We start from the raw sequence: 21,947 nt of genomic DNA, 5'->3' as shown, positions 1-21,947 counted from the left end.
ACAAAGGCAGCACCAAAAACCTCCCGATTCCTGAACAGAGACTGGCTTCTGAAAACTTCACCTTTCCTTTTCCTGCTCAGATGCGCGGCGGGTGCTCAAGTTTGCACTTTCATTTCTGCGGAAGCCGGCCCGTTTATAAGAAAGCCTGGCCTCTGTTCGGGGTGGCAAGAGTGCTTACTGTACAGATCGGCTGCTTCTTTCAAAAACACCTTTCGGAGCATAACCATATCCTGTTTTGCCAGCGCCCCGCTCGGCGCACAGCTGGCGCTCATGGTGCGCCGCGCTGCGGTCGTCCTTCCCATTTCATGTCATGCTGCAGCCGGCGCAGCCTCACCTTAACCAGAAGCTGAGTGCAAGGCTGGAAATTAGGGTGGCTGCCTGCCTGTTTGCCTCGGTGCTGGCCCAGCACACCCAAGGAGGAGCCCAGGGAAGGGCACCCACATGGAGCTGGCAGGGCTGTGACTGCGCCGCAGCAGAGCCGACCCGTGGCAGCCCTGGGCTTGCCAGCGCTGGCACAGCCCAGGCTGGGTGGGCACCGAGGCATTTTCCAGGTCCTTTCCCTTCTGCATGAGCAGGCATTTGTGGTTTGAACTGCATCGCTCCGGCCCTGGAGCTGCCAAACGGCCCCATATTTCTAACAGAGTGCCACCCCGATAACCATCAGTGACCTGATCTTCAGCTTCTGGCTGAGCCGTGAATCAAAAAATTGGCCTTGGGTGGGATGAAATCACTGCTGTCTGGGAAGCCACTCCCTGGCAACAACGTTTGCTTGCTGTGCATCTAGGTTACCCTCAGCACTCGAGCCTGGCTGTGTCTGTTCCCGTGCCAGCCGCGGCACTTTCCCCTCGCTGCAGGGCGAGGACGGGAGGATCACCAAGTGGCCGGGAGCGGCGGCAGGGAGCAGGGTGCCAGAACGCACTGTGCCAGCACTCAGCGAGCCAGCACTCACCGTGCCTGGGGATCAATCCTTCCTGGGTGTGCAGCGCAGGCTCTGCCACCAGCGGGGTGGTTTTGGTGAGGTGAAGTTGGGAGGCACGCGGTCCTGGAGGCAGGACAAGGTATTTTTAGCAGAGCAGAGCAGAGCAGAGCGGAGCAGCTTTCCTTCCCTTCCTGCAGTGCCCTAGAAAGCATTGCGCACGAGGGGCATCACCTTGGAGAGCCTTTATTTAGGTACTGGGGAATTTTGCGTGCTTAATGAACTGCGTGTGAGTAGAACAACTAATTGCATGTGAGATTTCAGGACACTGCACTGCCGCAGCTGCAGGCAGAGCCGGGGGTCCCTGGCTGAACCTGCAGAGGTGAGCCTGCTGCTATCAGCCCTTGCCCTCGCCCCTTCCTTCCCTTTCTCTCCAGCACTTCATTTTCCCATTTTAGCAGTTAGCTCGTTCTGGTCCTAAATCTTGCTGGGGATGCCGCAGTGCTGCTGGCTGTGGGACAGGGCGGGCTGGCAGCCATCCGGGCTCCGGCAGGCAGGAGGCAGCAGCCTGCACAAGAAGGGAGTTTCCTTGGGTTTGGGCCGGGTTTGGGTAAAACCCAGCGCAGCCTTATCTGCTGAAGCAGAACCAGCAACAAGAAAACTTTCACTTAGGTCAAGTTAGGAACAAGAACAAGTCCTTTCCTGGCATAAATCTGGTCAGGGAGTTATTAAAGATGTTATTCAACAGCGAATTCATCGCTATCCTGTGCGGGTAACCCCAAAAAGGGGGGTTCTGCTCTATTTCCCCTGCAAGCTGTGGTGCAGGCAGGGCTGCCCGCAGGAATGGCTGCTGCTATCTGCACGTGACAGCTTGCTGTGAGTTTTTATTTTGCTTTCTTTTTCCTGTTTTCCTCTCGGAGGCAGGGCTGCGTTGCAGAAGCTGCCGTGAAGCTGCGCAATCTGCAAACAGACTGGTGAAGCCCCGGCGGTAACTGGGGCTGCTGGGGAAGCTCCATGGGGCTGCCAGGAGGATCAGAGCTGCCGTGCGGGCTTTGCCTTCACTCAGCAGGATGCCAAAAATGCCCTGAGTGGTCACCAAGGTCGACCTGGACGTCCACCCCCTGCACTCCAACGTGCCCCTCTGAAGCAGCTCTTTGCAGCCCTAAAAAGCCTTTTTTTTCCCCCAAAACCAAGCAAGGAAACCACATCCCTTAATTATTCTTTTTCTTTTGTGAGAGGAGGAGGCTCAGGCCAGCAGGGGACGGTGTGAGCTGGAGCATGGTAAGCCCCAAAAAGCATTTCCCCAGGTTGTGTGGGTCTCCCCTCGTCTGCCTTTGGCTGGCGAGCAGTGAACTGCACCGCCTGCGTGCACCTCGCCAGGAACGCCACATGGGCTGGACATGTGCACCCAATTATCAGTAAATCTGTTCTCTATTAAAAAAAAAAATAATCCTCTGCCTACATTTACTTATGTAATCCTCTGAGGGTTTTTGGCACGGCAGTCACCAACGCCTTAGTGCACGAGAGCAAACCCCGCAGCCCACGGGGCCATGATGGTGGGGGGGCTTTTTGGAGCTGCTGGCAGCCCAAGGGGGGCCAGGAGCAGGACAGGCACCCCCTGCACCTTGAGACATTGCTTTGAGAGTGATGCCAGTACCGAATTAGCTGATAAATAGAAAAAATGCAGCTGTCCAAGAAAAAAGTGCTATGGAAATGCTGCCTGGGGGTGGCCGTCGGGGCTCTTGGGGCTCTTTGGGAGCGGCTCGAGTCGGTCCCTACAACCATGGGAGGGTTTGCTTGAAATAACACCCACAGTGCCCAAAGACGTGTTGAGAACATTTTATTTCCTCCCGAGTTTGAAGCCTGAAGGATGCACTCGGGTCAGGTTTGTAAACGTTTCTTGGTCCCAGCTAGGGCTGCACCCACTCCTGGTTTATGAAGCAGACCCGAGGGGCTTGTGTGACATCTGTATCGATGAGCAGAGGCTTTAGCAACCCTCCAAATGACACAGGCTCCTAGATGGCAACACCAACTTCTCATCCTCTCTGCTGCAGTCCCAAGGTCCAGATTTAGTGTTGATTTTCTCGGAGGGAGAGGTTTGCTTGGCATGCACACCATTACCCGTCCTGATCTGGAGCCCGTGGTGCGGAGGGCACAGGCCCACCCCGCACCACCCCCGGCAGGATGCAGAAGGGCTGCCAAACACGACAAATAGGTACAGACACTGACACGACAGCAAAGGCAGGGCACCACACCTAGCTGCAGTCCAGCAGGGGAGAAACACTGATGGTTGTGGCGGCTGTTTGCGATATTTTAGCGATAACACGACGGAGAACACTGTAAGGCGAACAGTCCCTGACACCTACAACACAGCACCCCAACCTCCTCCATCAAAATGTCCTCCTGGGCCTGATCCCAGCACCTGCTGCGCACAGGGGGAATTCAGCACGGATGTGGAGACCCAACACGACCTTCACTCAAGCTATGGGGAGCACCTACGCGGCGGGGAGCGTCTTCTTTTCAAGAGATGGACTCCAGGAGGAGCTCGTCGGGCGGCACCGGGGGGATTTCCATGCTGTTTATCCGGCCGAAGAGCTTGGGGAGGGACCAAAGCCTGAAGCGCGGCAGGTTTCTCGGCTTGGTGCGGATGTCGTGGCCGGCGTCCACCACGGAGAAGCTGCTGCGGCTGCGCGTGAGGCGAGCCCGCAGGGCGGCACAGCCGTGCCGCAGCAGCTGGTCCTGGAACTCGGAGGTCATGAAGTAGTAGAGGACGGGATCCAGGCAGCAGTTGAGGCTGGCGAGGCAGAGGGAGATGGGGTGGAAGCGGAGCGTGCTCCTGTGCACGGCGCAGTCCGTGATGATGTTCTCGATCACCATCATGAAGAGGGGGAAGTTGATGTGGTAGGGGGTGAAGCAGATGAAGAAGACGGCGGCGCACATCAGGACCATCCGCAGCGCTCGCTGCTTCTCGCTGGCGTTCTGCAGCTGCGTCTGGCACTCCCGCAGCGACTGCCTCATCTTCCACGTGCAGCAGGCGATGATGCCGAAGGGGATGACGAAGCCGAAGAGCTCCGCCACCGTCACCAGCGCGATGGAGGCTCCCGGCGCCAGCTGCTTCACGGCCAGGTCCGAAAAGCAGGTGTTGGTGCTGTTGGACAGGGCCGGGCTCCTCACGATGGGCAGGGGCAGGCAGGCGGCCCCCACGAAGAGCCAGACGGCCGCGCTGATGGCCGCGTCGTAGCGGCGCTTCCAGTCCTTGGCTCTGAAGGGGTGGAGGAGGAAGAGGTACCGCTGGATGCTGATGCAGGTGAGGAAGCAAATGCTGGCGTACATGTTGAGGTACTTCAGGTAGAAGCAGACCTGGCAGAGGAAGCTCCCGAAGGGCCACGTGTGGTTGATGTAGTAATACATCCGCAGCGGCAGCGAGAGGACGTGGGCCAGGTCGGCCACGGCCAGGTTGATCATGAAGATGACGGCTTTGCTCTTCTTGCTGATGAAGCGGCACAGGACCCACAGGGCAGCGCTGTTGGCCAGCAGGCCGGGGATGAAGATGATGGTGTACGTGGCTGCATACAGCGTGGACTGGAAGGCCATCTGCGGGTGGGTGCAGTTCCCAGAGGACGCGTTGCTCTCCATCTCGGCCGAGTCTCCTCACTCCGTGGTGGATTCAGGCGGGTGGAGGCTTTCTGCGGGGAGCAAAAACAAGTGCTGTGATGCCCCAAACCTCCCAGTATTGCCCCGCGTTGAATAAATGCACTTCAGAGTGGAAGGACAAGCTGCATATATACAGGTGATTTCCGCGGGGCTGCAAATAAAGAGGGGCTTTGAGCGGGCTGATAAAATTGTCCTTTTGGATCCGCGCAGAGGTTCAGTGTAATTAGCCTCAGCAAACGATGCTGCTGGCAGCAGAGCGGAGCAGAGGCCAGCCAGGGAGGTGCAGACAGATCTATCACAGCCCTGGCTCCAGATCCAAGGCTGCTTTCCTAAGCTAATAGCCAGCCGAATGCACGCCAGTCCCTCTGTCGGTCCTGCTAACTCAATTTGGGCGCTCCCGGCACGCTGTGCAGGCATCGTGTTGTAGCAACAGACAGGATCTGCCAGCAGCAGCTCAGGCCCTGCAGGAAGACAAATACGCTTGTCTCGGAGCTGCAGCAGGATTTTTTTTCCCCCATTTGCCTGATTCACCTCCCAGTGCCAGTGCGGGGGCATTGGTGGGTCTTTTGGGGCTCATGGGTACGTGTGGGTCTCCAAGAGGGTGGTGGATTTGCTATCTGGGAGCAAAGCCCCACGCCATATAATTTGCCTCCAGGAGATGTGGTGCTGGAAACAGAGCCTCGGGCAGCCTGCAGGGTGTCGGGACGCCTGTGGCTTCCTTCCAGCAGCCTGCTCTGGGACAGCCCCAGCAGCTCTGCCCTTGCCACCAAGCCCCTCAGCAGTGGCATTTAATTAGGAAGCAGCTTCCCACAGCCCTGTGCCTGGTGTTTGATACAAGGACAGCTTTCCCAAAGCTAAACTGCCCGCAGCAGGGAGCAGCTCCTGCACACGAGGTGTCAGGGTGAAGGCTTTGACCCTGCTCCTGCTCGGAGGCAGCTGTGCAGGGGGCTGGCATGCAGGAGGAGGGTGCTGCAGAGCGGGGTGCTCTAGCTGTGTACGGGATGCTCCCTCTCTATAGATACATACGGGGAGAGAGAGAGTGAGAGAGAGAGGATGCTCCTTCTCTAGATGTCAGATGATATATATATATAGGATGTTCTTTCTAGATTTATAGGATGAGATATATACACAGAGGATGCTCGCTCTAGATATATAGGATGATATAGGATGTATATCTAGATATACGTATAGGCTGCTCCATGAAGATACGTAGGGTGCTATATATATATCCCATATCTATATATTTGGCTGAGCTGCCTGCTGCCTGCACCTCTGCTCCCAGGAGGGTCAGGGCATTCGCCCACCTCTGAGCCGAACCTGGCCGTGGTGCCGGCTGCCGTTTGCTTTCTCCAGGGCTTGGCTGCAAGAACACGAGGCTGAAGTGAAAGCCCGGCTGCTGCACTCATGCACTTTTTAGCTGCTGACCATGCTTAACCCAGCAGCCCTGGGTCAGGACATTTCTGCTTTCTCTGCTGAGCTGTGGCAGGGAGTGGGGGAGTTGGGCATGGGGGGACAGTGGGCAGCAAAGCCCCTTCCCTGCGGTCCCTGCAGCATCCTCACCTGCCTGGAAACCCAACGGGAAGCTCATTTGGTACCAGCCCCATTCCAGGACTTGTCCAAAGGCTTCCCCTCTCCTGCCACAAACATCCAGCCCAAATCCTGAGATGTGGGGAGCCATCTCACCCGTTTTCTCCATTTTTTGGCTTTCCCTGGAAGCCCAGCGGTGCGTTTCTCAACGTGGGGCCGGGGCATTGCTATTTCAGTGTTTGGTTGATGCCTGTCAGCACCTGGCAAGAAGCAGAGGGGAGCTTTCTGCAAGGCACCGCCACCTTGGGTCCCAGCCAGGGCTCCTCCAGCACAGCTCTTCCTGGCAGAGCGGGGATTTTAACTTCTTGGTGCTGGTTCCCTGTTTTCACTGTATGAGGAGCATTCACTGTGCCTTGCCCCAGGCCCCTCTGGCCCTCCTTGTCTTTTGCCATCAGTGATGCCAGTTTTGGGGCAGAAACGCTCCCATGCTTTGGCAGGGCTGTGCCTCAGCGATGGCACCAGACTTTCACAAAATATTCCCTGCCATTCCTTCATCGTATCGCTATTCCTTATTTGTTTATTTATTTGTTGCTATCGGTGTGACGGGTAAAGCCCTCTCCCAGCCCCAATTTACACACAGCCAGGAGCTGGGGGGCTTTTTTTAAGCGGCAAAGCTGAGTTTTATCCAGCTGCGTGCTGAAATTAATTCCTGTCCTGGTGGGTTTACGGGCTGGAAACACACAGAGGGGCAAGGCCGTTACTCATGGATTCAGCATCACTGAGCATCAGTCAACTTTGCAGTTCTTTAGGACGCTAAGGCAGCTATTACAACACCCACGTTGCCGTTCCTGAGTGTGTTAGCAGTATATTTTTCTGGACGCGTACATGGCTGTCATTATTGGAAATTGCCTGGCTACTCTGAATCACTGCATGCCCCACCCAGCTCTACATTTCTGCGGTATTGCATTTACTGCTCCCAGAGCCCCTGGCAAAGGCACCCTCATCTTTTCCACAGGTTTTTTGGACAGACAGTGCTGGATGGGGCCCTGGCCACAGCGGGATGGGACGGGACAGGACGGGATGGGACAGCAGAGCCTCGCTGTGGTCCTGTTCAGTGCTGGGATGCTGGAGGGAAATGCAACCAAGTCCAAAAATAGAATAAAATAAAATTAAAGAAAAAATAATCCACAATTCTGGCTTGAAATAAGTTTCGGATTTCAAGTAGTGGAGGCTTTTTGGAACTTGTTCGTTAAGCAGCAGTTTTGTTTGTTTAATCCAGGCACTGATAGGAAACACATAAACAGAGCTGATGGGTTACAGCAGCTTCTGTCCGTAACGACAAAGTTTTGCTATTTTCTGCAAAAGTGGCTTTGCCCCGCGCACTGCCACACGCAGCAGCCTCCTGCACTCATGCACACCCCCTGCAAGGCAAGGACACAGACACACCGACACTGCTGAGGATGTAGCACCAGGCTGCCTGATAAGATCTCGTGAAAAAAAAAAAAAGCCCACCATGACAACGTCGCTCGATACTGCAAGATCTTCTATCTGCTGAAGAAAGCACATAGCAGAAACCAAGCTTACCTCCCTGTAGCTTCCATCCTTCAGGGGGAAGACATCCATGCTAGAGAGCAGGAGGAGCGAGCCCTCTGCTGCTGTTCCCTACCGGCTTTCGCAGCAGTCCCAGCCCCAGAGGCTCCCCTCTGAACTTGCACATGTTTTCGGAGCGCTGGAATCCTGCCGGCATCTGCAGCCCAGCACAGTGGCTGCAGAGCAGGAAATCCTGTAGTTTGTTTCTCTTCGCCACACAAAATGTGAGCAGCAGTGACGTTAAAACAGCTGGAAGGGCGATGACATCAGTGCATCCAGTGCCGCGGGACCGAGCCCGCGGACAGGGATTTCTTTCTGCCTGCTCAGAAGTTGAGTTGCACGAATGTGCCCTTCAGGCTAGCTGCTTCTCCTTTTCCCTGCTGTCACTCGCTTGCAAAAAAAAAACTAAAAAATATAGAAACTTTTTTTTTTTTTTCCAGTAAGTACTCACTAAAGGAAAACCAAAAGCTGTATCAGTAGAAACTTACTGCAAGGTAGTAATTTTCTTGCATTTTCTTGGAAGTTTTGTTAACCTCAGACTATTTAGCCTAGAGGCTACATTTTCCAAGGGTTTGGACTTTGTTTCTGAAATAATATAATGGTTTCAGGTTGAAATTTTCCCCAAACTGTATTTTTTATAAAAACATAATGTCCATCATTCCCAATTCCTTTTTTCTTTTTCCTTCCTTTAATTACTGTCCCATATGCGTAAGTATATATATATAATATATATATACACACACACATACATATATATATATATTAATTCTTGTACTGCCTGCTGAGAATGACCTTCCTCTTTAGGATTGCTGCAAACTGGCCCGCCTGCAGCACAGTGAGACTCCTTACGAGCTGCCTCATTTCCAGCTGACCGATTTTACATGATATACAGTGCCGCAGCTCATGGCCCAGGGCTTGGGAAGATGACATGGCTGCTGGCACGCTTCCCTTTCTTGTTGTATGTAATGTACAGTAGAATATAAAGTATTCTTAGATAATCTCCATCAGTCCCTTTCAAATATCATAGAATCATAGAATATGATCCTATCCTATCCTATCCTATCCTATCCTATCCTATCCTATCCTATCCTATCCTATCCTATCCTATCCTATCCTCTCTATTTTTTTTCTTGAATTGGTCCCATGACCCTGCACCATTAACAAGAACATAACTGTGGAAGAGAAGTGAAAAAAGGGCGCTATCCTAACACATAACTGCAGTGTAAGCTCCAGCCCAGGGGTGGTGACCTTTCTGCATGGTGTCTGAGCCCTGCCATGAAGCTTTGCTTTGCCACAGCAATGTAGGGAAGGGAGAAGAGGACCCTTCACCTGGAGCTGCCTCCGGCTGGTGGACGTGCACTTAAATCCATTAGCCAACGTCCTCAGGAAGGCAAAAGGCAAGGCCACTTTCTCCACCAGCCTTTGCGGATGTGTCTATGGGCTTCTTCATTACTTGCTTCCTTTCCCAACCTTTGAAGGAACCCTACCAACAAATAAGCACCTGAGAAGCCCCATGTTCATTGTCTCAGGTGAGAGCAAAGTGATTTGGAAAATGCAAGAGCTGCTTATCGCTTGTTTTCAATTCCCGTGCATCTTTTGTCAGCAGCTGATGCTGATCCTAGGAAGAAATACTGATGTACAATCGTCTGCAAAATGCTGGCAGATTTGTAAAAGGGAAGCTGGCCTTCTGCCAGCACATCTCTCTCCAGAGGTGAAAGGTTTATCCCGAAGCGAAGCGGCCGCTTTACCAGGATATCCTGCCTAGGACATCCTCCTTCTGAGACCGAGGCGCACAGCCAGCCCCGTACCCAGCCTCCGTGGCTCTATTTTTAGGAAGGTGCCTGCAGGGGGTCACTGGTTCCCGACCAGAACAAGGGCCAGGCACGTCGGAGCCTTCCCCTGCTCATTGCTCGGTGCTCCTGCAGGACACAGCACCCTTCCTCCCTGCTCGCTAGGGCTGGCGGGTCAGCAAGCCTTGAGCCTCTGCCTTGACCACGTTGTACTGCACCTCTCCGCTCTTCTTTCAGCTGCATGTGTATTTTTGTTGAGCATTTCTGCCTCTCTGGCTCATTAACAATACCAAGCATGCCTTTTACACTACGCACATTTATGTTTTTAAAGGCAGCAGGCACAAAGGAACTTTTAAACAACTGCGAGACTTTATCTAAGGCCTCCAGATAAAGGCTGTCTTCACCTTTAGACTGGTATCCTGTGGGCAGAAGGCCAAGCGCAGATAATCAGAACCTCTTTGAGCACTCGGCGTTTAGAAATATCTGACAGGATGCACCTGAAGGATGTATGAAAAACAAGCGTGGGCCATTTGGGAGGAGGAGAGGAGGAGGAGGAGGCTTTACTCACACAAAGGGCACCTCGCCCTGTGCTGCAGCATGCCCAGGGCCATCAGCTCAGGGTCCCTGGGGCTGGGCGAGTCCATTTGCTTGCCCTACAGAAAAACACATTTTCTTTTGCTTTGGGGTGAATTGCTCATGCACTAGGGGAGGAGCATGCCGTGCTCTGGTGCTGCCCAGTTTTCTGTGCCTGCAGAGAGGCTGGAGAGAAGGAGCCCTCCTGCTCTGCTCTCTCAGCTGGGACGCAAACCAGCAAGGAGGGGTGACGGAGCCTTTCCCCATCACTGCTCACCTAAGACCCGGCTCAAGCCATGCTGCTGCTGGCTGGGTCTGCTCTCATCCAGGGGAAACCCAGCAGGGAAGGGAAGGCACGAGGCATGGCACGGATATTGGGCTCAGATCTCGGTGCAAGTGGCTTGGAGTCCTCACCACATTTCCACCCTGGGCAGCTCCCCTTCAGGATGAGGCCTCACGTTACGGTGGCTCCAGCACTAGGCCCCAGATCCAGCCTTCAAAAGCCTGCATAGGTGCATCCAACCTCTTCATCTGCTTTACTTCTGCCTTTGTGGCATCTCTTTTGGAAGACTTTTCCTGTGTTTGTTTGCCCAAGAAGCATGAAGACATCTTCTTTCTCACTTGCTGGCAAGTCAGGGCAGCAGGACCAGTGCAGGAGATAACCCAGGAGCAACACCACGAAACGATATTTCTTCCTGCCAAAATAATGAACACATTGTATGGTCACAGGAAACAGGGTGAATTACAGGAACTGGAGCTGGGCACATTGTGCCTTGGGTCGTGTGAGAGCGCTGGCAGGCAAAGCCAGCACCTGCAGCACCTCCCAGCCTGAGGGCAGCCAAAATGCTGTCCTCCTCCACCGCTGCCTCTTCTTTTGAAAGACACTTCTGAGAGTTTGGAGGGCTTGAACTAAAAGCTTTGAATTTCCCATACGAGTGTGCAGTGGACACACTGATGGTCTTTGGTGTGCAGATTAGACAACGTGGTTAAAAGGTCTCTTCTGGTGTTGGTGTGTAGGAAAGTTAGCCAAGAAGGTCATGGCAGCCTAGAGAGCAACAGTTCAAAGTGGAAAGAGATTAAGGAGCACTTGTAATTTTCTGAAATCAGATAGGAGACCAAAGAGGCCTTAATTTGAATGGTTGCAAGTGTTGAGAGTGTGGCATTTCTGGGCTGGGGCTGCAGTATGTCACAGGGACCAGTTTTGTGGGGGTTTGAGGGGGCTCAGAGAGAGCAAGGCAGTGGGATGGAGTGACAGCATGAGCAGTTGAGGCTGAGGTGCTCAGGGATGCCACTGCGGTGACAGGGAACGTTATCTCTTACAGACCTACCAAACTTGTCACTGGTGTCAGCACTGACTCACTTGTCACAGAAGTCAGGGGACATAAATGCAAAGTGGCCTCAGAGCAAGCAAGAAAGGAGAGAGCATGCTGCTCCCCACAGGGCTGTCCTCGTGTTGGGAACCTCAGGTCTTGTATTTCCCATGGCATTCCCCAAACAAGCCTTTCCTCCTGAGATGCGAGGTTAGTGATGGGAGAGCCACCCTCATGCTTCAGAAACGCAGAGGCTGGAGCAAGCATTCCCCTGCCAGCTCCACCCTACAACTCCCAGTACGCAGAGGACTATTTTTACCAAATTTTTGGTAACCAATTTTTTAACTTTACCTTAGTACCAATCCCATCTTAAATGATGTGAGTGCTTCTTCAAGCTGCACAGATCTGGATCTGCAAAGTGATTGCTGGATGAGATACAGAGAGCTGGTTTCCGCGGTCCTGCCTGCATGTAAAGGCGAGTGCAGCCACTCCTCCTTACCTGGGTACATCAGGTAACAAAGCTACTCCCACCAAGGATGGGCTGTCTGCGTTGCACCCTCCTGTCTTCAAAACACACTTAAATCCAGTGTAAGTGTAATTAAAAATAACAATAATAATTAACCACAGTCAAGGGGGGAACACCTTTCTGTTTTGTATTTAAGAATAACAAAAGTTACTAGTAATCAATGCACTGCACCACGTGAACTCTGATCCATGGGAAGGAGGAAGCGATCCCATTCTGTTCTGTAGGTGTGACAACTATGAAACTCAGCTTACACTTGCAAAAACACGTTTATTTTTTAAGCATCAGTTTTGGGAAAGAACAATGTAGGACAAGCTACACAGTTGCCAAAACAGTGACTTCAACTTTTTTTCACCTGATAAATGGAGATGAATAGCACGAGAGTGAAATCACAGTAAACACCTCCCAGTCACGTGCTAGCTGATCAAAGCCTACAAGCATCTTCAAAACAACAGTTGCAAGTAAAATCTCCTTCATTGATGACATTGTGCAGTGCCTAGCTTATGAGACAATTGTTACCTTGACAAAAACTTTATTATGCATGCTTGACTGTGTTCCTGAGTCAACCCTTGCTCACATTTTTTGACAGACCACTTGCAACATGTAAATGTGTATGTATATCATTGCCATAATCACTGCCAGTTAAATCGGTGAAAATATTTCCATTGACTTCAACAGCAGAGGGACTGTTTGCTTACCCTGCGGCTTTCTCACTAAAAAACTAGAGAAGCCTGCAATAATACTCTCTTCATGAAAGGTACTTCCTTCAGATTGGCATGTTTTGGTATTCTCACTTATCTACATGTAAGATAAAGCTCATCATACTGTAGACCATAATTATCATTTCACAAATGGGAGGACAATTGTGATAGCTTATTGTATTTAATTAATAGGTTTTTACTGCCATTTCGAGGAAGTCCAGCATTATGGATTTCTAAACCTGTTTGCTTTTTCCCACTTTACTGTGAAACAGTCAATTAAAAACCAGCAATATTCAAAAAATTTTTGATCAAGTCAAAATTTAATTAGGTGGAATTGAGTAGTAAGATTTCAAATATATCCAGCAAGTGTTTCTGGTATTTTTTCCATTTTGTACTGACATATAAGATGCTGCCACTGGTGCTTACCAAGAATTTTACACGCTTGCTTTGGAAAGTCACCAGTTTCAAAGGGAATAAATCAGTTGCCTGTGTGTCTCTAGATATCATGAGGAAATCCTTGAAGTTATACAAAGTGGGTGAATTTGACCCACTTATTAAAATAAGGGGTAGATGACATCATTTCTTGTCACTGCTTTTAACATCTTTATAGCTGATGAAAATGTAAACATTAAGATCAGCAGAGGAGCTGATGGGAAAAATCACAGCAAACAATTTGCTGAAGAAGCTAGCCTTTGCTCTCCTAGTGAAGCCACCTCGGCAAGGGCACCTTGCTCTTTTAAAAGATGCGTCAGTGGAACCCACTGAGAAGAGCTTTCACAGCATGGTTCCATCGCAGGTACCTCTGGGCTGAAGAAGCCACATACCCAAGAGGGTGAGGACCTAGATGGTACCACTGGGGGCAACAAATCTAACGAGTCTGGCTGCACACAGCCCATGGTAGTGGCAGTGCTGCTCCTTGGGGTCTGAAGGTGAAGGCTGGGTGCTGAAGCCCCCCTTGGTGATGGGAACAGCTTGGAGGGGAAGACGGTCACTTGGAGCAAGGAAAAGTCCCACTCTACAGAGGGTTTGAGGAGCCATCAGGAGAACTTGTAGAGGGTAGCCCCCCACTGCAGTGCCGGCTGTAGGTGTAAGGTACAGGATGTGTCCGTAATTAAGGAGCAACTTAGAGCTGGGTGAGGAGGAGGAATTGATGGACAAGAGTGGGAAAGAGCAAAGCAGAGGTAAGCACGGTGACCAGTGGACTTCAGTAAAAGCCAGGAGCAGGCAGCAGCAATCTGGGGCTGCCTGGCCAAAGCAAACAGCCACCCTTCATTTGACTGCATCCCTGAGCTGGGAGACCAAAACTGCCATTTTTAACTACTGGCCACCTTCACATTCTTGCATGCATTGTGCATTTTTAGCAGAGAAGATATTTCAACAGATGTCACTGTATGGATGAATGACTGTCTTTGGTTTGACCATAGAGTCAGTGAAGTTGGAATTAGAGTTGGAGAAATGGGGGAAACAAACAAAAAAAAAAGTTCCTTGTATTTTTCCACCATTTCTCAGCAAAATCTTTGTCACTCCCTTCTGTAGGTTTTCTGGTCCTGCTAGGTCAGGCATGGGCATCACAGTGATAGGTGCGGTCACACCCATTGGGTCACTCATCGCCTTCCAACACATTGGTCTTAAAGTTTTATCTTGTATGTATCAAAAGATTTCCACTGCCACAGAACTCCCCTAAACACGCATGCAGGATTTTGGCACTGGAGCTGGTAATTGAGTATCACAGAACAGTCCTGGATTTCAGATGAAATATCTTAATTGCTTTAAGCTGTCTTTCCTTTCATTCCTTAATTGATGAGGCACTCTCTTTGCTCATGAGCCGACTCCTGATGACCATGCTGCTATGTCTTGATATCTGGTCCTGAAACTCTGAAGTCATAAAAAAATACAGGATTGGATCCAAACAGCAGTCCAGGCTTGCAAGAGCTAAGCAAAAGGGTTGGGTGTGGAGCGTGATGCTACGCAGGAGGCAATCTGTGATAACGTTCTCTTTCACCATCATGTAGAAAAAGAAGTTGATGTGATATGGTGCAAAACACACAAAGAACACAATGGCACACATGGAAACCATCCTTAAAGCTTTCCGCCTCTCGTTGTTGTTTTGCAGTGGTATCTGGAAGTCCCGAAGAGAGTCCTTTGTTTTCCAAGTACAGAACAAAATAATGATGAGGGGGCCAATGAACCCAAAGAGCTCCGCTGTGACCGTCATCGCCACAGTGGCCACATTGCTTTGAATCTGTCGAACCTCGAGGTCCGCAAAGCAGGTTTCGGAGTTGTTTACATAGCTCCGCATGATGGGGAATGGAGAGCACGCTGCCCCCACGAAGAGCCAGACGGCCGCGCTGATGGCTACGTCATAGCGCCGCTTCCAGTCCTTGGCTCTGAACGGCTGGTACAGGAAAAAGTACCGCTGGATGCTGATGCAGGTGAGGAAGCAAATGCTGGCGTACATGTTGAGGTACTTTAGGTAGAAGCACAGTAAGCAAAGGAATTTCCCAAAAGGCCACATGCGGTTGATGTAATAGTATATTCGCAGCGGCAGCGAGAGGACGTGGGCCAGGTCGGCCACGGCCAGGTTGATCATGAAGATGACGGCTTTGCTCTTCTTGCTGATGAAGCGGCACAGGACCCACAGGGCAGCGCTGTTGGCCAGCAGGCCAGGGATGAAGATCATGGTGTACGTGGCTGCGTACAGCGTGGATTTGTACGTTACATTGGAATCAGAGCAGGTCCAGTTGCTCTGCGTCATGTTGGGGCTGCTGGAAACATTTGGCGCAGTAAATGGAGTGTGGGTCATTCCTGTAGAGAACAAAAATGAGAGCTGTAACAGCAAAGGCAATGCAAAAGTTGTCACTACTCACGTTTCCGTTTCCTATTTGACTATTCAGTATGAAGCAGAGGCTCAGAAATGTCCTCTGTGAAACATCCTGCTATCTTCTTCAAAGCTGCCCCCTCAGAGGTCTCCTCTTGTTCGTGCAGAGGAGGTGGGGCTGTCCCCATGCTGTCAGCCCCCTTGCCGTGCTTTCCAAATTCCATGTGGAAAAGGATAGCAGGCTTGAAAAGTTTGACAGGTATGAATGCAACTGCTGCTCCTGAAGTGTGCTGCCACAGGCAGAGACCTAATCCGATCACCAACTTCCATTTCTCACCAGCCTCAGACCAACACTTTTTCTTACCAAATACTTTCATTCTTAGCTACTTCTAATTTCTGGCTCTTCTTTAGTTCAGATGAGCAGAGATGTGCCACAGTCTAGGCCATCTTTCTTTTGCCAGTTTTTTTAACTGGGACTTCTCTTCAGGAAGGCAACACAAGCAGGCGTTCTGTTTTATAGGGTATTTCCCCGTAGGGTTACAATTCTTAGTATAGTGATTTCCTTCTATGTCTCATAAGATGTTTAAAACTGTATATCAGCTTCCTATTTCATGTGGTACTGCAGACACTGATTCACTGCTTCTGACTCATTTCCTTACAGCACCACTTGTAAGGGGCATTTGCCAGAAAAAGTGTCTCTGTAGGTAGATATTAGTAACTCAGCCCTGCTACTAATGGTTCTTTTCTTCATGTTATGAAGAGAGAGAGAGAAGCTAGAGGCCTCAAATGACAAACAACACAAAACGTTTTTTGTTCTCAGCTTGTTAATCACAGCAGCACCTGAACTTGGCTGCTTCTACAGACACTGTTTGAGGCTGCTGTGGAAGTGTTTTAAATTCAGGACCCCAAAACTCCCAGATGTGGTAAGGTCCCAGCAGGGGACAAAGGCCACCCTTGCTGACTCTGTCTGACATGCCAGAGTATGTGAGCAGGGCCACTGCTTAATGTCAGCATCTGCAGGCTTTCCAAACAGGCACTGCTGACAACTTTCTTCCTTTTCTTTTTGTCTCCTTCACCAAGACAGCACAAGTGCACCAAGTCATCCCAGGGCACACCTCCCAGGTGCCTTGTCCCTCTCAGGCAATCTCTCTGGTCTGTAATTCACTCCCAGTAACCCTCATCCAGAGGTGGCTCTGGGATGAGATGCCCTGCTCTGCAGTGGGATGTCCCCAGCTGCCCCCAGCCCAGGACACCACAGCCTTGCCCCTATCACAAGGCCAGGACGTGTCCATGAGGAGGTAAGAGGACTAAAAGGACTCTGAGAAGGAGGGGGAAAGATGCATCCGGCCTGTGGCTTTATCTCCACCGGTCTGAGAAGCAAAGCTGGGGGCCTCCCACTCTCCTTTCTGATGCTTCTCAGAGGGCTGAGACAGGGAGTGGATGGGGCAGGAGATGAGCACTGTGGTGTTCTCTCGGAGCATTGCTTCTCAGAGCAGTAAATATGGGTTACATCCCATTTCTTGAGAGGGCTGTGGATTTCTAGAGCTCTAGAGGTTTGAGATCCCTTTCCTTCTGGTCCATCTGCAGCTCTAGCTGGACACTCTGCCTGCTGCCCCCGCCTCTGGTGAGAGCACTGCTCACTACACCCAACTTCTCTCCCTTCAGGTGATCTCCCACCTGCCAAGAGGGCATTAAGCAGTCACTTTCAAAGTTTCTAGCTGCCTGGATTCCTCTGGATGACAAGGTTAGGCTGACTGGCCTGTCCTCCAAAGCACAAGCACCAGTTGACCATTGACACCACAGAAGGCTAGGTGCATTTGCAAAAGTTTCCATTTTAAGGGCATGCTCATATTCAAATGCTGGCCAGCAGACACATGTTCTTCAGTGAGCCTGAGTTCAACTGAGTCATAACAGTTCGCCTGTAGAGGTTCCCAAATACATTCGTCCTTTTTTACGTTTCATGTGACAAGTCAGGACAAGACTGCACCATCAGTTCTCAGAATAATCAGGCTCAGGTTGCTGACTCAAACTGGGCTCTGAATGGAGATCTTTAGGGTCAATGTACATGTCCAGGAAGTACCTGCCGTAACATGAGGCTGATGCTGTGTGCACACACTTGACCTCATCACTCAGCCTTTGTTCTGATGGCAGATAACTGCACCCAGGCCTGCAGATGAGCACAAGCCTGAGCCGCAAAGGCTACAGCGTGCCTGAGCCCACAGGGGAGACCATGGCATGGAGACATTCCCCCTCTGGCTTCATCTTCATCTGCTAATTGTCCACAAGGTGTCAGAGTTAATCAAGAGTTTACTCCTGTGGCCTCCTCGTTAAGCTTTCCAACTTTTTTCTCCAGCTTTCTACCCCCTGCAGGGAGAGATGAAGGGGCTGGGGCTGGAGGCATTGGTGGTGTGGCCACGTTCTCATGACTTTGTGCTGCTATCTTCTGGGGTGATCTCAAACCGAAAAACTCGTGCGTTGCTGATATTAGTGAAAAAACACTCCCATGAATAGGCCTCATATTCCTGGTGTTTACATGGAGGAGGGTTCTGAGAAGCTGGAGACCAGCAGGCTGCTTTGAACCCCTGAAGCCGAACGGTTACAGAAGCCACCCCATGGAAAGGCAGGGGATGTCTGAACCCCACCACCCTGAGCAAATATAACCCAGTGACTTGTGGGCAGGGGATGTTTGGCCATTAAGCAGGGCCCATGGAGCCAGTAAAAGCCTCTCCTGTGCCTTCAGCAACCCCTGGGTCAGGCCATTTATGAAGTGGGCTGAGCAGGATGACCTGGCTGAGTGCAAAAGCATTAATGCAATTAATATACACATGGGCGATGTCTGCTGCTCATCAGCACAGGGTGCTTTCTGAGAATGGTGACTTCGTTACAAAGTCATAAAAATATAATGACATTAATCCTTCCCTTTAACTAAATTGCATCCAGGCACAGGCACGGGGGACCATAAAATGGCCGTATGGCTGCACTTCCTCCCACTTGTTCAGATGGGAGATAAGTCCTGCCCTGTCCCCCTTATCTTCCCGTCTAAGCACAAAAGCAGGCACACAGAATGTCTGAAACCAGACTTTCTATCTGCAAAGCTGTTAAGAAAGTGAAGGTATTTGCTGCATGATGTATGTACAGCACAGGTATAAGGCTGAAATACTCAATCACATTTTATCATTAAATTCTTTATCATTATTGTTCTTGTTTACATGCTGCAGAGAGACAGCTCATAATGTAATATTGTATTCAGAATATGCAATTAAAAAATTGTAGTAAATAAATACAGTATTACCTAACTACAGTTTTGTACACTTAAATCAGAGTCTGTACTTCTGAGGCTGTTGCAATAAGGAATTAATTAAGCATGCACATAATTACTTGTAGCTGGAAGTTTGGAAACCAAACAAGGCATTTCCAGGAAAAAAGATGCTCATCTTGATAGAAATGAGAAACACAGGAATGTCATTGCAGAGTCCTGTGTCTTCCTAATGCCTCCATCAGCAGGCTAGTTGATTTGTTTAAGACATAAATGCTTCTGAACTCTGCCCTCATTGTATGGCTGTGAATATCTAAGGCTTTTGCACTCACGCTTCAATCTGAAACCTCTGAAGTCAGAAGTGGAAAGTTCTACAGTTATGGGTACTTTTTCTGTTTCTCTCCTTCCACAGAAAAAAAAAAAAAAAAAAAAAAAAAAAAAAAGAGCAGATCTGGGTTGCGTGATCTGCTGCGATGTTTTCGTTTCGATGTTTCGTTTCATTTCGATTCTCACTTCTGCAGCCCTGGCAGCTGAAGAAGCCGGGCATGCCCCGATGGCAGGAGGCTGGCAGCCAGGTCAGGGATGGGGATAAGGGTTGTCCCATGCATGGACCAGCAGCACGGATGCTGCTCCCTGGGCTGCTGATGCTTGCACCAGTCCCAGGGCTCCCACTGACACATAACCTGACAGCAGAAAACCTGCTGTTGAGCAGCGCTCTTATTTCACACAGCCCAGGGCTCCAGCTGAGCTCCTCTCCTACGCAACCCTGTGGCAGGGTGGTTTTGGCACTGACTCACCCTCGGTGCTATTCCCTTCTGATTTGCTTTAAGAAATCTTAGATTTAGGGTCTACCCAAGATGGATTTTGTCTATAACTGCCATGCCTCTGAGCTGTTTTGCTATGCTCCCTTCAGAGCTGAGCTGCGAGTGCGGGTGCATGCTATCCCACCAGTTAACCACCTTTTACAAAATATGGTTTAAAAGCGTCAGTCAATGAAGTAAGCTATGTTTTAGCCAGTGACTGCAGCCTGAATTGCAATTCGAATCTGTCTCAGGGCTCTTGAGAACAAAACCACATCCAAGCCACCTTCTTATATTGTCATACTGACTCAAACAGTAATGTCCCGCTATTGCAACTGTCAAAGAGCAGAGCGGATGGCACAAGACAGCATGTAAATTATTTATTTATTTGTTTTTGGTGGCAATATAAATTGCTGTTAGAAAAAAAAAAAAAAAGAAAAAAAAAAAAAAGATTTGCAACAGTGAAGTTGTTTACTTGCCTGTTAAGTATGATTTCCTTAAAGTAAATCTTACTTTTAAGCAACAATTAAGTCTTGCTGTCAAATATGATTTTGAAGTAAAGAATATCACAGAATCACAGAATTGTCTAGGTTGGAAGAGACCCCAAGATCATTGAGTCCAACCTCTGACCTAACACTAACAAGCCCTTCACTAAACCATATCCCTAAGCTCTGCATCTAAACATCTTTTAAAGACCTCCAGGGATGGTGACTCCACCACTTCCCTGGGCAGCCCATTCCAATGCCTAACAACCCTCTTGGTAAAGCAGTTCTTCCTAAGATCCAACCTAAAACATCCCTGGTGCAACTTTAGCCCGTTCCCCCTCGTCCTGTCACCAGGCACATGGGAGAACAGACCAACCCCCACCTCACTACAGCCTCCTTTAATGTACTTATAGAGAGCGAGATGGATAGGATAGAGGATATAGATAGAGGATATAGATATCCTCTGAGGAATCATGAAAAAGAAGGAATCTGTGCCTACAGGGACACTGAAGAACAGTCAGAGAACCAGTAATTGCCCACGCTATAACATTTTGCTTCATCTAGTGACAGCAACTTCATGCAGCCGCTGTTTTCACTCCTCCATGTGTTCACACAGAGGATTGGCACGCGAGGAGATCTGCTGTTCCGAGATACAAAGCTCCACAGATCTCCTCCAGGCTCCTAAGCCCTAAGGAAAAGCCCAAGAAGGGCAACACGTTCACAGGAGGCACTAAAGGCTCATTATTGTTCTAGATCAGAAAAAGAGAGCTTAAAATCAGCCTTACCTTGTCGGACAGAACCCCAGCGGAGTGCAGCCCTGCAGGCAGGAGGAAGTGTGCTGGCTTGACAGCTTGGCGCCAGCCTTGTTTACAGCAGCGTGGAAGCCTGCATGACATCGCTGGGTGCTGCAAGGTGCTGCCCTGACTGCGCCCGCTGGCACACGTCTCTGCTTGGGTGGGATTTGCTTGCCCACACTCCCAGCCCTGCTGAGCCAAGCCCCGGGCAGGCGCACGCGATGTTGTCCTGAAATCAAGTCCGTGTGCCTTCGCCCCTGGGGTTTTGTCTGCTGCTGCTCCACCAGGATGGCTCAGCTCCCTCGGGATTCTGCAGGAAAGTGTCCCGAGTGGAGCCGTGCAGGGCTCCCCTTCCTCCTCTGCCAGCTGCCCTGCTCTGCACCCTTCCTCCCTCCAAGCACGACTCCAGGCTAACCACGGAAAGCCTCAAAGGTTTCTGCTCTCAGCTTTGCCCTCGCCTCCCGACCGAGGGGCTGTGCACACTCATCGCTGGGTGTGAGCCTCTGCTGGTGGTTGCTCTCTCGCACCACCTGCTAACTCCTGTTGCCAGTGGACTCCAACTTCCCAATGGCTTTTTATAGCGCTCTTCTGAGCCTTGCTTGACATTTCTCCTGCACTTAATACGCCGGCTGCTCAGATTACAGATGCTGGGGCTGCTGCCAGCAATGTCAAATGGTGGCACTTCTTAAAATGTTTCAAGCAATGGGGTTAATTCTGGCTTCACCTAGGGGTTAAACACTTTAGTGAGGCTTGGACCTCACCCCTTAGAGGGGGTCTAGATTTTCAAAAACCCACCAGCCCCCTGCTTGGTCCTCTCCAAAAGGAGCAGGAAAAAATGGGACCAGCCCCTAGCAAGCCCTTTGGTTTGTGGGCCATGCCTTCGAGTCCAGCATGGGCAATAAATTCTCTAACAGGACTTTTCCATTTCATTTTTCATTACCACTACTGTGGCCCTCTGGGCATCAAAGGATCAAAACCTAATGGCTCTAATCAAACAAGAATGACCCACAATGAACACCCCTTAAAATGCATTGCTGTGCTTTATAGGCTGCCCCGCTTCCACGAATTGTCAAAGGAACTTGCTAGAAGTTGGGAGATTGTCAGGTGTTTATTTTAAAACTATTTAAAAGGGCTTCATGAAAAGCAATAGTGAGCTTTTGGCCGATATTGCAGTGTTTATCAGTACATCCTGTTTAGCTGATTTTTAAGT

At 50.4% G+C, this 21,947-nt stretch overlaps 2 protein-coding genes across 5 annotated transcripts; both read right to left on the bottom strand.

Moving 5' to 3' along the window:
* Positions 1-2,740: 2,740 nt before the first annotated feature.
* Positions 2,741-11,998, bottom strand: LOC311443693 (putative P2Y purinoceptor 10). Of its 4 annotated transcripts, XM_084534035.1 has the most exons (5): positions 11,860-11,998; positions 11,712-11,771; positions 10,328-10,745; positions 7,682-8,092; positions 2,741-4,602 (listed from the first exon to the last, which is right to left on the bottom strand). In XM_084534035.1, the coding sequence occupies exon 5, from the start codon at positions 4,550-4,552 to the stop codon at positions 3,437-3,439; it is 1,116 nt and encodes a 371-aa protein (XP_084390161.1). In that variant the 5' UTR covers positions 4,553-4,602; positions 7,682-8,092; positions 10,328-10,745; positions 11,712-11,771; positions 11,860-11,998; the 3' UTR covers positions 2,741-3,436. The 4 variants fall into 4 exon arrangements, with proteins under 4 accessions (XP_084390161.1, XP_084390160.1, XP_084390159.1 ...); XM_084534034.1 differs by having other exon boundaries at positions 11,712-11,998; XM_084534033.1 differs by having other exon boundaries at positions 7,682-8,077; positions 10,328-11,998.
* Positions 11,999-12,133: 135 nt separating this feature from the next.
* Positions 12,134-21,251, bottom strand: P2RY10 (P2Y receptor family member 10). Its single transcript, XM_084534037.1, has 2 exons — positions 20,729-21,251; positions 12,134-15,389 (listed from the first exon to the last, which is right to left on the bottom strand). The coding sequence occupies exon 2, from the start codon at positions 15,385-15,387 to the stop codon at positions 14,371-14,373; it is 1,017 nt and encodes a 338-aa protein (XP_084390163.1). The 5' UTR covers positions 15,388-15,389; positions 20,729-21,251; the 3' UTR covers positions 12,134-14,370.
* Positions 21,252-21,947: the final 696 nt, after the last annotated feature.

Source organism: Aythya ferina, assembly GCF_964211825.1.
Source record: "Aythya ferina genome assembly, chromosome: 13".
Taxonomy (NCBI): domain Eukaryota; kingdom Metazoa; phylum Chordata; class Aves; order Anseriformes; family Anatidae; genus Aythya; species Aythya ferina.
The sequence above is the reverse complement of the archived record's forward strand: the minus strand, read 5'-3'. Positions and strand labels throughout refer to the sequence as shown.

Excerpts from the sequence above, each read along its gene's own strand:
- LOC311443693 (XM_084534033.1), bottom strand. The coding sequence starts at position 4,552 with ATGGAGAGCAACGCGTCCTCTGGGAACTGCACCCACCCGCAGATGGCC.
- P2RY10 (XM_084534037.1), bottom strand. The coding sequence starts at position 15,387 with ATGACCCACACTCCATTTACTGCGCCAAATGTTTCCAGCAGCCCCAAC.